This window comes from Cydia amplana, chromosome 16, assembly GCF_948474715.1.
Source record: "Cydia amplana chromosome 16, ilCydAmpl1.1, whole genome shotgun sequence".
In the NCBI taxonomy this organism is placed as follows: Eukaryota; Metazoa; Arthropoda; class Insecta; order Lepidoptera; family Tortricidae; genus Cydia; species Cydia amplana.
Window position 1 is genome coordinate 9083647 of NC_086084.1, and position 16864 is coordinate 9100510.

General features: G+C 40.8%; 1 protein-coding gene across 1 annotated transcript in view; it reads left to right on the forward strand.

The window, feature by feature from the left end:
• LOC134654998 (cAMP-dependent protein kinase type II regulatory subunit) overlaps positions 1-16864 on the forward strand; it is a 34288-nt gene that overhangs the window by 14166 nt on the left and 3258 nt on the right. The window contains exons 3-6 of the mRNA XM_063510453.1: positions 217-354; positions 3729-3941; positions 13170-13341; positions 14708-14797. Coding sequence (XP_063366523.1) covers positions 217-354; positions 3729-3941; positions 13170-13341; positions 14708-14797 — 613 coding nt within the window. The remainder of the gene's footprint in view (positions 1-216; positions 355-3728; positions 3942-13169; positions 13342-14707; positions 14798-16864) is intronic.

The following is a 16864-nucleotide window of genomic DNA, read 5'->3' on the forward strand; positions in this document are numbered from 1 at the left end:
AGACCGCGATACTGTATAGACTTTAGGGAAAACTTCGGAACGTATCATTCCACAGTCGGTGGAATACAGAGAAGCTAATTCCTCTGAACGAGCGCCAAGCCTGTAGGCCCTCAAAGTGCGACCGCGACCGCGAAGTGCGACCTAAATGGTCATTTAGGTTTATGTATAAAGTTGCGGAATATCACATCAAAATGGCTGACAATGTGTGTTGTTCAGGTCCTCGACGCGATGTTCGAGAAGCGGTCGGAGCCGGGCGAGTACGTGATCAGGCAGGGCGACGACGGCGACAACTTCTACGTGATCGAGAACGGCGTGTTCGACGTGCTCGTCAACGGAGAGGATGGCGTCGAGAAGGTGAGTGTCTCTTAAGACGAAACAGGAGCTGAGACTTAAATATTTTAGGTAAATATACCCGTCTCGCTAACGAAAGCGGCTCCTAAAACTAGTGCGATAAGGACAAGGCGAAAAATCCTGCGTAAAAATCTCAAAAACCGAGGTTTCGTACTCGACTGTTTCCTCCTCCAAAACTTAACCAATCGTAACCAAATTTGGAAATCTAAATGATTATCTGTGTCGGACCGTCTTGCTTTTTTGGTTAATTGATATCAGTTTTGAATACCACTCCTCTCATTGCGGCATAGACAATTGGCCATTTTTCCCATTTTTGAAGGGCTCTAGCGCCTTAAAAAACAAAAATATCAAAAAAAGCAAAACGGTCCGACACAGATATTGACAATATTAATCTGTGTTGAAAAAATCATTGCTCTATCTTCAAAACCCAACGGAGGAAACAGTCGAGTACGTTTGTATGGAGAAATGACCACTCCTGTTGGCTCTTAAGACTGGTCAACACTAATCATTCGTTATTTTGTTGTTATTGTAGAACCCAAGCGGTAAGCGTTTTTTCAACGCGAACCAGTTTTTTCTCTTATAAATCCTCGCCGGCCATGTCGCCGCTATTTATAGCCGCTAGTCGCACTATATGCGATCGAAACTTATGATTCTGCCTGAAAAAATATTATACTTCGTGGTGACGCACCGCTTCGTGTGATCTACGTCTCAGTTTGAGTGTTTTCAACTTTCATGAAGCGACCCTTCGCTATTTGTAACCCACTATTGCTTGGCCTCTTGTGACTCCCTTATTGAAGCTTTGGGAACCACAGAAAGTCTTCATGTTGCAAAGCGCTGGATTACATTAACAATATGAACTGTAAGTTGGAAGCAATCACTACACCACACTAGCCTAGCTAACTTGCCAGTTGGATTCACGTATTTTTTTCGGTATTCGTTGTAACACACATTATATGAACATTGAAGAATCTTTCAAATCACTGATAAAAAACGACAATAATGCGAAAAAATACTACATTTATTGTTAAAACAAACTAAAATATTAAATTTATATTTCTGGTCAGCGTGCTCCGTGGTTGTTCGTAATTACTTCCTTATGGCCCGCTGTGACGTAAAACTCGATAATTGTATGCAAACTTCACTTAAAGTATGTAATCATTATAGATACTAAATACTAATTCTCTTACCCAATTCAGGAAAGTGTGTATAGATAATAAGTTCTGTTTTGATTTTACTAACTTTTTATGTAAGTATGTAGATATGTTTATATCCTGTTCCACCGTAGCTTCGACACCACGTAGAGTACGTAGCGTAGCCGGCATAGATGTATAGGGTGTCTTTACAGAACGGGTGACAAAAAGAGGAAGGATCTGTACGAAAACAATCCGTATTCGGAGAACAGTTTGTTATTCGAATTTAAACTGTTGTGAGACATGCTAACATTGAATAATTTTACGGATTTTTTTTTTTTTGTCTTAAAACAAGTGAGTCTAAACCGTAAAATTATTCAGTTTGTTATTGTTGAATTATTATACTTCTTATAAGATGACCTGTCTAAAAATATTGCACTCGTTTTATTATGTTCCTGCTCTAATTTTAGTGTTTATAACATAGGCCGGTACCGCCACGTCACAGCCGACTGCCAAAGATGTTATCTCTTTTATGGTAGAACAGCCGATTTATTTTTATTGCTCTCTTTGTATGAAACTACTCCCTATCTCGTTATTTATTTCTGACCCGCCAATGTTATGCTAATCAGAAATTCTATATGCAAGCTTCGTTCCATTGCATTCACATATCACGCAGTTAACTACACATGATTATTTCAATACTTTCCGACCTTTACATACACTGTTTAGCCGATGTTTTGAAGCGTTTTTTGCTTTTTCATATGAATTGTTAACCTTTTTAGTGTCAAAGACGTAAAATCCCACGGAAGACAATAACGTCATTTAGGTTCAGCATAATCTATCAACTAAGAGGAATAACTACTATAGGTACATAAAGTTACAATGTATTGTACTTCTATTATTCTCTACTCCTTTTACAATTGAGCCTGTAATGTATATTCTTTTATTTGAAAAGAATATACGTTACAGGCGTTACAGCTTTAATTTCTCTTATCTTATGTTGAAAATATACGTGATCTTCTGTAAAACATTATATTTACATTTGCATCTCTTTTCTATATATATGGCAAAAATAATGACGGAGCCGTACAACGCGATTACATACTTCGAATTGAATTACATACTAGCATCAGACGTGCACTTGTGTTTTACTCTCAAAGGGTTAATAAGTTAAATATAGGATTGGAACTCTAATCTAATGCCCCCGACCCAAGGCAGCCCTCTTTTCTAACATAAGAGCCCTCGCTATTGTTTCGAAGCCCCACACTCGTTTTGGGTCATTGCGCCAGCCCGGATTGTTAGTGTTTTTACCCAATTACGGCAATATAAAAAGTAGGGTTTTGATTTTAGCTGACATTGACATGCTGATTTTAGCTGTATGTAGACATGTATGTATATTAGTGTCACATGTTCTGCTGAGTCAACACTACTGAGTCAATTTTGATAAACAAGGTGTCTTAGTGGCTACTTAATAGGTGAGGAATCCATGGTAGGGTTATAGTTTTTCATACATTTTACTTGTTGGAATGCATCCAAAAATCCGAACTTTCACTCTATACTTTTACTGCATTAAAATTGATCTTGCGATTAAACAATCTTAGTCATTTTGAATAATTTTCTAGATAAGTATATGATCCTTGATGGCTTTACCTTCCGACCTCATTCAAGCAGAAAATGACGATTACATTTCCCACTCCATGATCTGTCCTCGAGGCGTGAACTATGTCTTGCTTCATTTCTCACACGACATGCTATTGCAACTATATACATATATCATACGTTTATAAAATATAAGCATGTACGCTGTTATGACGTTCTTTATCAGCGGTATTATATTTTACTTTCTTATACCATCCCGTTCCTTCATATCGATAAATCATTAAATCTTTGAGTAGAAACTTGCTTGAATCTTGGAAAAAGTCTAGCAAACTTATAGTTGCGGCGTGCAGCCTGGGCAATTTCTGACATACTTGATCAAAGAAAATTTGCACTTCGACTTTGCATTCAAAGAGAAAATTGGAGATAGCACCGAGTAAAGTAAAAAACGCCAGCAAGACCTACCAAAAGAACCAAAGAAAATGTTAATTTTTTTCCCTATCCATATACAAGCATCACTCCGTGGATGTGATTTTATGTTTTTACACCCCATATACTAAAACGACAGTTCGATTGGCGCCACCTGCCAAACGCGCCTGTCGTTTCCCCATAAAAACTGCGGCTGTCAAAAAACGAATCTTTTGTTCGCAGGTTGTGCACACGTACGAAGGCTCGGGGTCGTTCGGCGAACTAGCGCTCATGTACAACATGCCGCGCGCGGCGTCCGTCCGCGCGCAGACCCCCGGCGCGCTCTGGGCCATGGACCGCCACACCTTCCGCCGCATCCTGCTCAAGAGCGCCTTCAAAAAGCGCAAGCTCTACGAGGAGCTGCTCGACAAAGTGCCCATGCTTAAGGCTCTCCAGGTATGTTATGCGTACAGGTCTCTAAACACACACAACTACAGCGTGCCGCATAGACTCCCGATGCCCTCTGGCCCATGGACCGCCGCATCCTGCTCAAGAGCGCCTTCAAAAAGCGCAAGCTCTACGAGGAGCTGCTCGACAAAGTGCCCATGCTTAAGGCTCTCCAGGTATGTTATGCGTACAGGTCTCTAAACACACACAACTACAGCGTGCCGCATAGACTCCCGATGCCCTCTGGCCCATGGACCGCCGCATCCTGCTCAAGAGCGCCTTCAAAAAGCGCAAGCTCTACGAGGAGCTGCTCGACAAAGTGCCCATGCTTAAGGCTCTCCAGGTATGTTATGCGTACAGGTCTCTAAACACACACAACTACAGCGTGCCGCATAGACTCCCGATGCCCTCTGGCCCATGGACCGCCGCATCCTGCTCAAGAGCGCCTTCAAAAAGCGCAAGCTCTACGAGGAGCTGCTCGACAAAGTGCCCATGCTTAAGGCTCTCCAGGTATGTTATGCGTACAGGTCTCTAAACACACACAACTACAGCGTGCCGCATAGACTCCCGATGCCCTCTGGCCCATGGACCGCCGCATCCTGCTCAAGAGCGCCTTCAAAAAGCGCAAGCTCTATGAGGAGCTGCTCGACAAAGTGCCCATGCTTAAGGCTCTCCAGGTATGTTATGCGTACAGGTCTCTAAACACACACAACTACAGCGTGCCGCATAGACTCCCGATGCCCTCTGGCCCATGGACCGCCGCATCCTGCTCAAGAGCGCCTTCAAAAAGCGCAAGCTCTACGAGGAGCTGCTAGACAAAGTGCCCATGCTTAAGGCTCTCCAGGTATGTTATGCGTACAGGTCTCTAAACACACACAACTACAGCGTGCCGCATAGACTCCCGATGCCCTCTGGCCCATGGACCGCCGCATCCTACTCAAGAGCGCCTTCAAAAAGCGCAAACTCTACGAGGAGCTGCTCGACAAAGTGCCCATGCTTAAGGCTCTCCAGGTATGTTATGCGTACAGGTCTCTAAACACACACAACTACAGCGTGCCGCATAGACTCCCGATGCCCTCTGGCCCATGGACCGCCGCATCCTGCTCAAGAGCGCCTTCAAAAAGCGCAAGCTCTACGAGGAGCTGCTCGACAAAGTGCCCGTGCTTAAGGCTCTCCAGGTATGTTCTCTACAGGTCTCTAAACCGATCTATTGTACAGCGTGTCGCATAGACTCCCGACGCCCTTTGGCATGGATCGCCGCATCAAAAAGCGCTAAGTTAATTATGATAGCAGCACGTGGGAATGTGTTTAAAACCGATAGTATAACTGGGTTACGGTAATGTATTGTTTTAAAATGCATGAATTCCATGTGCACCTGTTTGAAAATTCTAAACGACTGTCGAGGCAGTTTACAAAGGTTTAACTTGATACTTAAAGGTAAAACTTTATCGTTTCTTAAAGAAATATAGCATAACGTTAGCATTGTTGAATGTTTTAGAAGTCTTACTGCCTTGTTTTTTTTACATATATTTATCACTAGGTTTTTATTAACTCGATATTTACAAAGGTGTGTTCCTGTTCAATTGGCTAAATACGTAATGATATCTTTCACATCTTCTTTAATTTTTTTTATAAAAGAGCGCGTAATAAAACCTTCCAATAATATAAATTGGCAAGCATTTAACTAATTCGCAGAAGTATTTAGCGACTAATAAACGTCCATATATAAAATACCGCCAATACAATTACGTATCTATAAACGGCATAATTGATCGGGCCGCGTTGCGGACTGGCGCGGCTATCGTGTTTCAAAGGATCGCTTCAGAACAGCTTCTTGCTATTGCGACGCCACTTTAAATTACACCTTAAGTTATTACCGATAAGGTATACTTTAAAACAATCTTTAATTAAACTTGAGATGTTCCTAAAAGAAATGGTTCAAGTGCAACCGCGCCGCTTGCCCCAAGGAAATTATATTGTTTTTGTATCATTGACATAATCTACTACGGATAATCAGCGAACGCTGCGACTGTGACGTCGCACGATTGTGCCGTGACATGATAAATGCGAGTACTGATAAGAAAAAACGTCAATTTCTTATTCATCTTTGTGTTTTCCAGTTGAATTTTCAGCGAATGATTCTTCAGTTTACGCCGGTTTGTTCAAGTTACTAAATTCGTGTGGAACTGGTGAAAGTTTTTGAGGAAGTGACTGCCCTATTACCTTCTAACGTATATCATTGGCCGAGATCCTGTCATTGGTTCCAATGAGACACCAATTTCTTAGAACCATTCCAATGTCTTAGAACCATTTCGACAACAAAACTTTCGATTAAATAAACCGCACTCAAATCCGTTGGGATATACCATTGAGGTATATATGTCACCGTAAAATTGTAAACACTCGTCATATTATAATCTCGCTAGTTACATTATAAACTGACGGTAGGGAGATTATAATCTAACCTAACCTAACCTACGTTAGATTATAAACTAACGGGTTCACAATCTTACGGTGTCATATACAAGAGACGACATCTCGAACAAAATGTTTCCGCACCTCAGAGAAGTGCATGCATGCATGCGAAGCCGAAACTTGTTAATAAAGACGCCACGAGTATTTTTTGACTCAGTTAAACAACGTTGCATACAATACTTTTTCTACGACCAAACATTTACTTTGAAAACTAAATAATAGTAAATCAACAGTTATTCCATTGCTTACCGGGTTAAAAAAACTCAAGGCAATATTTGTTCGCCAAATCTATTTGCAAGAAGAGAGCAAAATTTCACTTGGTCTGCTTTGTAGTGTGCATGACTTGCAACAACTAGAGCGTTAACATTTTCCCGGTTCTACAACTAAGATGAAATTTTTTTCACCAAATTCTAACAAAGGTCTCATATATCTATTTTTAACTTTCTGCGAAAACGCTCTATTTTACTCAAAGGAATGTAATGTCATATTATTAATGGCGTCGTAAATCTAGGAGTTTAGATGTACGTGCTTAATGGCTGAATTTACTCCGCAATAGCCGTAGAAAATCTAGCAGATGTGAAATAGGATAAACAAGAGTGATATTCGTCGCGTTCACAATTTGCTTTGGAAAATATAAATATAACTTGAAATAAAATAAAATAATAAAGTAAGATATTTACAATACATATATTTGATGCATACGTTTATTGTTGTTATTAACAATATGCGGTTTGTACGCTAGATAATAAATCGGCAATCCGTGTGTTGCTCGTCTGGAATAGCCATAAGAGTGTGTCATGTATTTTGAGCGCTTCATTGTTCAAAATATTATTGCAGGCGACTTTAATATAACCAACACCAGGTGTGTCCGGGAACCAAGGTTCCATTTTCAGTTCTATGCGTATCGTTTTACGCCGTATTTGTACACGTCACTTGAGATTAAGAAGGTTAGTGGGTTTTTACAGAAATTGTGACAGTGATTACAAGAGCCCGTACCACGAGTCACTGACAGTATCAAAACTGGCATATACGCTATCGAGAACGTAATTTACTTTCTATACATCTCGTTTGCACTAATATGCGAGTACGAGCGAGATGTATAGAAAGTAAATTACGTTCTCGACGGCGTTTATGTCAGTGCCAAACCGATGGTAGCCGTATAGGAGTAAGAATTAATACATGATCCATAAAGTAAAGAGCGGTAAAACCCTATCCCAATGTTCTAACTAAAACTAACTCGAATATCTTCTTTTAGGTTTAACTATGATTTAAGGCCGAGCCACACCGGCTGCGTGTGCAGCACACTGCGTGGCGTGCGCTGCGTGACGTGCGCAGCACCCCTGTCACACCGGGTGACGCGCACGTCACGCAGCGCACGCCACGCAGTGTGCTGCACACGCCACGCAGGTGCACGCTGCAGCTCAGTCATGCGTGCAGTAAAATAAAATACTCCTGCGACAGTACCTACATCATGTGACTCCCGTTGCAAATGGAAGCAGCTCACCTAATGCCGCCATTGCAATTATTACACATATAACATGCCTGGTTAATACCTAACATCGATTTGTTCCCACAGGCCAAATTATTTATATAAGACGTATTTTTTTGTAATCTTTACACAAAGATTACAAAAAAATACGTCTTATATAAATCATCAACATTGTCATCGTGAATTCAGTGGAATTCATATTAAAAACCAGCACGCGCACCGACCGAGTTGTAAATAAATACAAGCGAGCTGCGCGTGTACACGCACAGCACCTATGCAGCACCGAGCTGTGCGTGTCCGAACCTGCTCGGTTCGCCCTCTCATAGGGATCGCAGTTAAACACAACGTCATCACTGCACGCAACGAAGCGACGTTGCCGCTCCGCTGCGTGGACGCGTGCACGCAGTACGCAGCCGGTTTGTCTCGTCGGAGCTGCGTTGCGTGCAAGTCACGCGTACGCGCACGTCACGCACACGTCACGCAAGCGGTGTGTCCTCTCTTATGTGTTTTCGTATTCTACAACGCAGCGGGACGCGTACGTATACGTGCACGTCACGCACACGCATCCGGTGTGGCTTGGCCTTTAAATGACGCAATTCCAAGCCAAAAAGTTTCATAAATGACAAAAAAGTAAGACAAAACTGTAATGAACATTGTAGATACTCCCATAGTTGGATGGTTTTAATAAACCTTATACAACGCTCGATTTCAACCAGCTGGTTACTTCGAATAGAAATTAGGGCATGAACGCATAAAGAATACATAAACTTAAAAGTAAGCAAACATAGCTTCGCCCCTCGTACCACTAGCTGCACGGCCGGGATATTTGTATTATTTTTATTGTGACCGCAGTTATTAATTATTTACAAGGCGATGACCCGAGTACGCGCCCCAAGTACGACTCATGTAATTTCAGGCTTTTATGTAAATTCATTTGTTCGTGTCGGTCATGTGGTTAGGTAAACATTTTGTAGTCAAAATCGAACAAAATATCTCTTCTACTAAATGACTACTGCAATCTTACGGTACCGTAGAGCTGCGCCATGTTGCATAGCAAACTATAACTAATATTACAAGCGGAACTCCTTTTCTAATTTCACTAATTAAAAAGCGGCCAAGTGCGAGTCGGACTCGCCCATGAAGGGTTCCGTATTTACGCGATTTATGACGTATAAAAAAAAACTACTTACTAGATTTCGTTCAAACCAATTTTCGGTGGAAGTTTACATGGTAATGTACATCATATATTTTTTTTAGTATTATCATTCTCTTATTTTAGAAGTTACAGGGGGGGGACACACATTTTACCACTTTGGAAGTGTCTCTCGCGCAAACTATTCAGTTTAGAAAAAAATGATATTAGAAACCTCAATATCATTTTTGAAGACCTATCCATAGATACCCCACACGTATGGGTTTGATGAAAAAAAAATTTTTGAGTTTCAGTTCGAAGTAAGGGGAACCCCAAAAATTTATTGTTTTTTTTTTCTATTTTTGTGTGAAAATCTTAATGCGGTTCACAGAATACATCTACTTACCAAGTTTCAACAGTATAGTTCTTATAGTTTCGGAGAAAAGTGGCTGTGACATACGGACGGACAGACAGACGGACAGACAGACAGACAGACAGACATGACGAATCTATAAGGGTTCCGTTTTTTGCCATTTGGCTACGGAACCCTAAAAAGGAATTCCGCTTGTAATATTAGTTGTAGTTTGTTATGCAACATGGCCCTGGTCTGATGATGAGACGGCGGGTGGTAGGTACAGTTTGTTCTTACAGTATAGTTGTATACAACATACAACTAACATTATAATAAAAAAACGTGACTTCATTGAGTTAGCGTTCACACGTTACAATCGCCTCGATCGCCTGGCTAAAACTATTTTGGGTTATAATCTGAAATAGTTTATGTTAACAAGTGTCCTACCCCTATTACATAGGTATATCGAAATAATTAAAGTCATCGTAAGGGCCACGAAAGTTACCGGCGGGCGGGCCGTATTAATTTCTTCAACCGCTACTAGAACTTCAGCCATAAACGTAAAGGAGATTAGTTTAAACCGGGGCACGAGCTTCGCGCGAGACTGGACTACAAAAAAACCATTCATGTATGAAGATTTCCTCCGAGGGGTGGTTACCCTACTCCAACTATTAACCTTAGGCTTAGTCCACACGGCACGTTTTTAAGGGTAAATTATTTATACCTATCATTGTTTATTAGGTTTATACATTGTTCTTTTACTAATACACGTAGAGAGCTAAATAAGTTTATCGTATATTGTAAAAGTTTTGATATAAATACAAGACCGTTTGTTAAAGTCCTACTGCAAATGCTCCTTGTTTTTACGAAACGAAACAGTCGTGCATTATGGAGGAGGAAACATTAGAAAACGGAACTTCGTAATCAAAAGTTTATGTATGAATGAATTACTTGCTCAAGTTAACCTATAAATCTTTTTAAAAATCTTTACAGCGTTTGTAACAAATATTTCTATAGTCGCGTTGTTTGGTTATGTTCTTATGTTTATGAGGTACCTACCTCTAAAGTGACCACACTCGAAAAAACTTTAGTTTTTACTTTGCCGTGTGAAGCTTTAGCAAACAAACGCTAATGGGCTTTTGTAACAAGGTTTACTTTAGTCGCTACGTTTGGTTATGTTTATGAGGTTTCTTTAAATGCAAATGTGACGCGCGTTAGTCGCCGTGGACGTGGGGCCTAAATTAAACTCGGCGAACTGTACCCTACCTACTTCGTCAGACGGATAATAGAATAGAATGGTACTTCCATGTGAAGCCAGCCTTATCAAACCACCGCTGAACGGGAATGAGCGTATCTAACAAGGTTTACTTTAGTCGCTACGTGAGGTTATATTTATGAGACATCTTTAAATACAAGTTTAAATTACACTCAACGAACTAGGTACGCTCCCTACTTCGCCAGACTCATAGAAAAGGCACTGCCGTGTGAAACCTGCCTTATTAAACTAATGCTAAAAATGGGCGTTTGTAACAAGGTTTACTTTAGTCCTACGGGTGGTTATGTTTATGCGGTATCTTTTAAACTGACTTTGACCCAAATCTTCAATTAGCTAATTTGCATGCATGTAGTTTAGTCTTGACACGTTTGTGGTTTTCACTACTTTTTACTAATTAAGGTTGTTTCCTATCTATCTAATACCTTTAAACGAGCAATTCTTGTTTATTTATATATATATATATTTCGGGGATCTCGGAAACGGCTCTAACGATTTCGATGAAATTTACTATATGGGGGTTTTCGGGGGCGAGAAATCGATCTAGCTAGGTCTTATCTCTGGGAAAACGCGCATTTTCGAGTTTTTATATGTTTTCCGAGCGAAGCTCGGTCACCCAGATATTACATACTTAAATGAAATGGTTTCACAGCGATCATGACATAATTTTTACGGAAATATACTAAAAAAACAAAATCAACCAAATTTTTATGTAACAGTAAAATTTTATTGGTTAGTACTGTACCCTATTCTACTAATTCGAATTCTTGTCCCAAATAGATGCCCATCACGGCTGGAAAACCTATAACAATATCATGTGATAGTAGATTACGAAAGCGCGGATTAAATATGTCATAAGACACTCCATAAAAGAGTGTGTTCATTAATCATTGATATAACATTACACAAGACATTTCGGGTTGACCGATGTTTATCACGTCACTCCGTTATCACTTGATTCTGATTTACACTAAGATTATTTCATTGATAAGAAGAACTGTTACCACGTTTTTAATGTGACCGATCTGAGGTGCTTGAATATTTAGATTTTTTTTTTTAAATCAACTGCCTACTGGATTTTTTGTGACCAACTCTATGTCAAATATTTTGAATTAAGTTATGTCCCAATAACCTTTGAATTGCTAAATTATAAATATTTATGAGAATCATGTCCATTTCGCCGGCTCGAAATCGAACCCCGATTCGTAATAAGCACTGACAGTACAGAAGTAGGTCACTAGGCACGGTGGCACAGTGAAAATATTCAACATTTATGAAGGTGATCAATACCCCCTTACGGCGGTTCACGTACAATCAGCAAAGCTATAGTTTGTCAAAGGACTGTCTCATTTCAAACATAGACAGAGAGAATCATACTATCTTTGTCTTAAACTAGTACTAGCATTCAAAAGAAAAGGAGGAGTATAGTTTTTTTTGTTCATATTTACTGTCAATTTGGTTTGACCAACTATATAAGCTTATCACCCCGTCATATTAATATGTATGCAGGGATGCTAAGCCAATAGTTTGGCTTAGGTACTGTACTGTGGCGATTTTAGTAACAATGGTTCGATTTGTTCCGTTTGGTCTAATGATGTAATTAGTGTATTTATTACGCGTAAGTAATGTGCATTTGTTGCAGCACTAACTAAAAATGTGTACCTACGTAATTTATGTTTTTGTACGGCTGGATAATAAATGAACCATGTTCTCCAAGCATAAAGGCAATCATAAGTTAAACATGAACTTTCAAAAATAAATTGCAATTTTCTGTTAGTTATAAGTTTTAGTACAAAATTTTGAGGGCAGACCCTTGCGGACGACCCTTTAACTGACCCTCAATGTACCTACTAACAGCAAAATCTTAAAGCACCTTTGTAACAGATAAGAAATAAGACCCTTAAAAAAGTAGCTCTGAAAAGATACAAGAATTGCAATTTTCAAACCTAAGTATGTATGTATATATGCGCACCCTGAACCTCATAGCCTCGCATATAGACCTATTTTCATGTACGACGAGTGAATTCACTAAAGTAGCTTTAATAACTCTTTGTTATATTGAATAGGTAAAAATATGATTTGTTAGATATAGGTACTTGTGTATTTGTATGTAATATTTTGCTACATTATCGCATTGGGTGCAACCTGTAATGATAATTGTATGTGTGTAAATAAATAAAATAAAATAAAATGTATTTGATAAAACGCTTCTGATAAAAATTAACGGACCAAAACTCACTTTGACCGTATACGCCCCAGCGGTAACCCTAACTTCTATAGTTAATACGGTCGCTTTTTCTGCAGCTAAGTGTACAGCATTATAAAACAAAGTCGCTTCCCGCTGTCTGTCCCTATGTATGCTTCGATCTTTAAAACTACGCAACGAATTTTGATGCGGTTTTTTTTTAATATATAGAGTGATGCAAGAGGAAGGTTTATGTATAATTAGTTATAGTTAACCCGTGCGAAGCCGGGGCGGGTCGCTTGTGTATTATAATTGTGATTTGTTTCCACAGCCGTACGAGCGCGCCAACCTGGCCGACGCGCTGCTCCCGCGCACGCTGATCGACGGCGAGATGATCATCCGGCAGGGCGACACCGCCGACGGCATGTACTTCGTGGAGGACGGCTCCGTCAGCATCCGCATCGCGCGCGACGACGGCAACGAGCACGAGATCAAGCGCCTCGGTCAGTCTCACTCTAACACTAGTTGCTAGCTGACAAAGGCTGGCGGCCTTCCGTCCTGCCGACGGCATGTACTTCGTGGAGGACGGCTCCGTCAGCATCCGCATCGCGCGCGACGACGGCAACGAGCACGAGATCAAGCGCCTCGGTCTGTCTCACTCTAACACTAGTTGCTAGCTGACAAAGGCTGGCAGCCTTCCGTCCTGCCAACGGCATCTACATCGTGGAGGACTAACTATGCAAATTCGACAAATGCCTAAGCCTATTATTAAGTAGTATTTCTTAGTATTAAATAGTTATTATTTCAAACCATTGGCATCCAGCATGCATGATTTTATTTGACTATGCTCGGTCATACTTAAACTTTAAAAAAAACGAAGTTGCAAATACGTTTCTCTATTCTACTTTCGTTCCAGTAGCTATTAAAACAATTTTTATGCATAATGTTTGTATTGACGTCATTAAATACGTACCGACATTAATTACAGCTGAAAATATCAACAGGAAAATATTGTAAAATAAAACTTCCATCAATAAAATTTACTCGATAAAATAGGTACTGCAAATCCTTATTACAATAATAATTATAAAAACCAGTTGACCTTATGTAATATAACTTATGAACTTACATTCCGTTACCTAGTGAAATCATCATACATCATGATATAGTGAAAGCAAGTGATCCCGGGCCGTACATGACCAATAACAACTAGTTATGCGGACAGGAAATTCCATTAGTTCTGGTCACAGGAAGACGTTATAATTTCTACACGCGGCAATAGTGAAATAAAGCTTCACAGCACTGGGTTATGTCTAGCCCTCCCTTTAGGTCATAGGTCATGCGTTTATGGAGACCGCGAGGCCACCAGTCATAAGCGCTCTTTCGTTTATAAAATTACATTTGCGATTTGCGCCACTCGGTCGCATCCTACACCAATTTGTACTACAGCAACCAACAACCACCTACCCTATTTTTTCTATTGTACTCGTATTGTTAAAGTGGACGCAACTGAAATGAGCGGTCGCGCTCTCATACTAAATTATTGGAGCGGCAATATTTGGAGCCTCAAATGATTATTTTGTTATAAACGTTGCTCTTAGGTTTAAACACCAGCGAATCAAGGGATTGTGTGTCTTAAGTATTAGGCCTGTGCCCGTACGCATGCCGTGTGCGAAGACGTGATCCATATAAGAGACGGCACACCGCTTGCGTGGCGTGTGCGTGCACGGCTCCAATATTTCTTCGCACGTGCACGTCTATGCACACGCATCCAGTGTGCTCTGGCCTTTAACTAATCATACGCAGCCTCTTCTCCCGATTTATCGCATATAAACAGTGTTGTCATATGTACGATGTGTTTGTATGCAGGCAAAGGTGGTTACTTCGGCGAGTTGGCGCTGGTGACTCACAAGCCGCGCGCCGCCTCCGCGTACGCCGTCGGGCCCGTCAAGCTTGCATGTGAGTATTCCTATCGTTTTTAGGGTTCCGTACCCAAAGGGTAAAAACGGGACCCTATTACTAAGACTCCGCTGTCCGTCCGTCCGTCCGTCCGTCTGTCACCAGGCTGTATCTCACGAACCGTAATAGCTAGACAGTTGAAATTTTCACAGATGATGTATTTCTGTTGCCGCTATAACAACAAATACTAAAAACAGAATAAAATAAAGATTTAAGTGGGGCTCCCATACAACAAACGTGATTTTTGACCGAAGTTAAGCAACGTCGGGCGAGGTCAGTACTTGGATGGGTGACCGTTTTTTTGCTTGTTTTTTGTTGATGGTGCGGAACCCTCCGTGCGCGAGTCCGACTCGCACTTGGCCGGTTTTTTTGGAAATATGAGCCATATGGAACATTTTTCAGCTAAAATCACAAACTCCATTTCAAGAATATTACGGGCTAGCTACATTAATGCCAACAAAACCAGCCAATAATAACAAATCTCCTCGACTTCTTTCGGAGGCGATAACGGGTTTACGGGTTTAAGCGACGCATTATACGCAGATAAAAATAGTGTATGGATATCACAGATGGAACTGTTACAATTTGGCTAATCAAAAAGCAGGACAGGTGATCAGAGCAAACGGTCCGAAAGAGAGCATCAAACCAGAGGGCTGTGTCTCACTTACACTAGTTAACATATTATTGCTTTCTGTCACGTTGGGATTGTTGTCGATGTAAGACGTAAATTCCGTAATCAAAACAAGATGCAGTACCTACTCTCTTTCTCCGTCGTGGAAATGAGAATTCGCAATTTAAAAAGACACTTACGGATGCCTTTATAGATTTGTAAAAACCAGTTATTGATGATGATTGCCTTAATTAAAAAAGGATGGTACTATTACTGGTGTCCATTAATTGCTCTCGTCGTGGTCATTTACATTACAACAATAACTACAGGGCGTTCTGAGAATCAGTAGATCAGAAACTAAAGGGGCCCACTGATTAACAGTCCGCCGGACGATATCGGTCAGTTATAACAAAAAGTTGACAGCTCCGAACAACTGACAGGCCGATTCCGTCCGGCGGACTGCTAATCAGTGGGCCCCTTTAAACAATGTTGGATAATTTATTTAGCTCCGTATTTTCTTTCAATAGAAGCACAGAATAAATAATAGTACTAGATACAGAAGATTCACTCTTTAACAAAACGCGTCTGTTACGATTAGGACAGATATGACCGCTAGGTGGCGCAAGCGCCACGCGCGGCTTATGGCTAGCCACCAAAATTGGTGTGGGACGGATGTACTTTTAGGTACTTGTTGCGACGCGACGATATCGCGGATTGAGCCACGCCTGATAGAAGTGCCATGCTGAGTGCGGAGCGGAGTGCGGTTCCGCATCGGTAAAGACCGCCTTAGTCATAACTTAATTTTCTGTACATCTCTGTACTGTACATTTCTGGCTTTCAGTACATCGAAACGGAAACAAAAAATAGTAACGATTAACTATTTAACTTGTTTTACTTTGCTTTTATTTTAGTTTTAAGTTTTGATATGGGTGTACTATCTACTGTACGTGATGCCTGAAAATAAAACTTTATTTATTTTATTATTTTAATTAATCCACGTCAATGCACTTGTCCCTAAACGCAACTATTATACCAGTCCACTGCCGCAGAGGGACTGTTGAACTCCGGTTTGACAGCTGTCAATTACCGTCATTTGGCCGCTGTCCGAGATGATTGCCGGGCCGGGGGCGGACGCGCTGCGACCGAGTAATTGGCCGGCAAATGACGACGACGCGTCTGAATGAAATACGGCTTACCTTGCGAGCTGTTTACCGACGAATTATAGTACACTCCGCGGGGCTAATTCTGTCGGTAAAGATACTAAAATAGATCGCGATTTATCTAAGTACGGTCAGTTATATATATCGTTATCGTATAGGGCGAAAGAAGTCCATTGGACATAAACGTCAGTAAAGGATGTCCACAATGACCTGTCGTACGCTGCCTTCACTCACAGCTTGCCTGTGATCTTCATTGGTCCAACTTGTTGGAAACCTCTATTTGGCAATCGCCTCTGA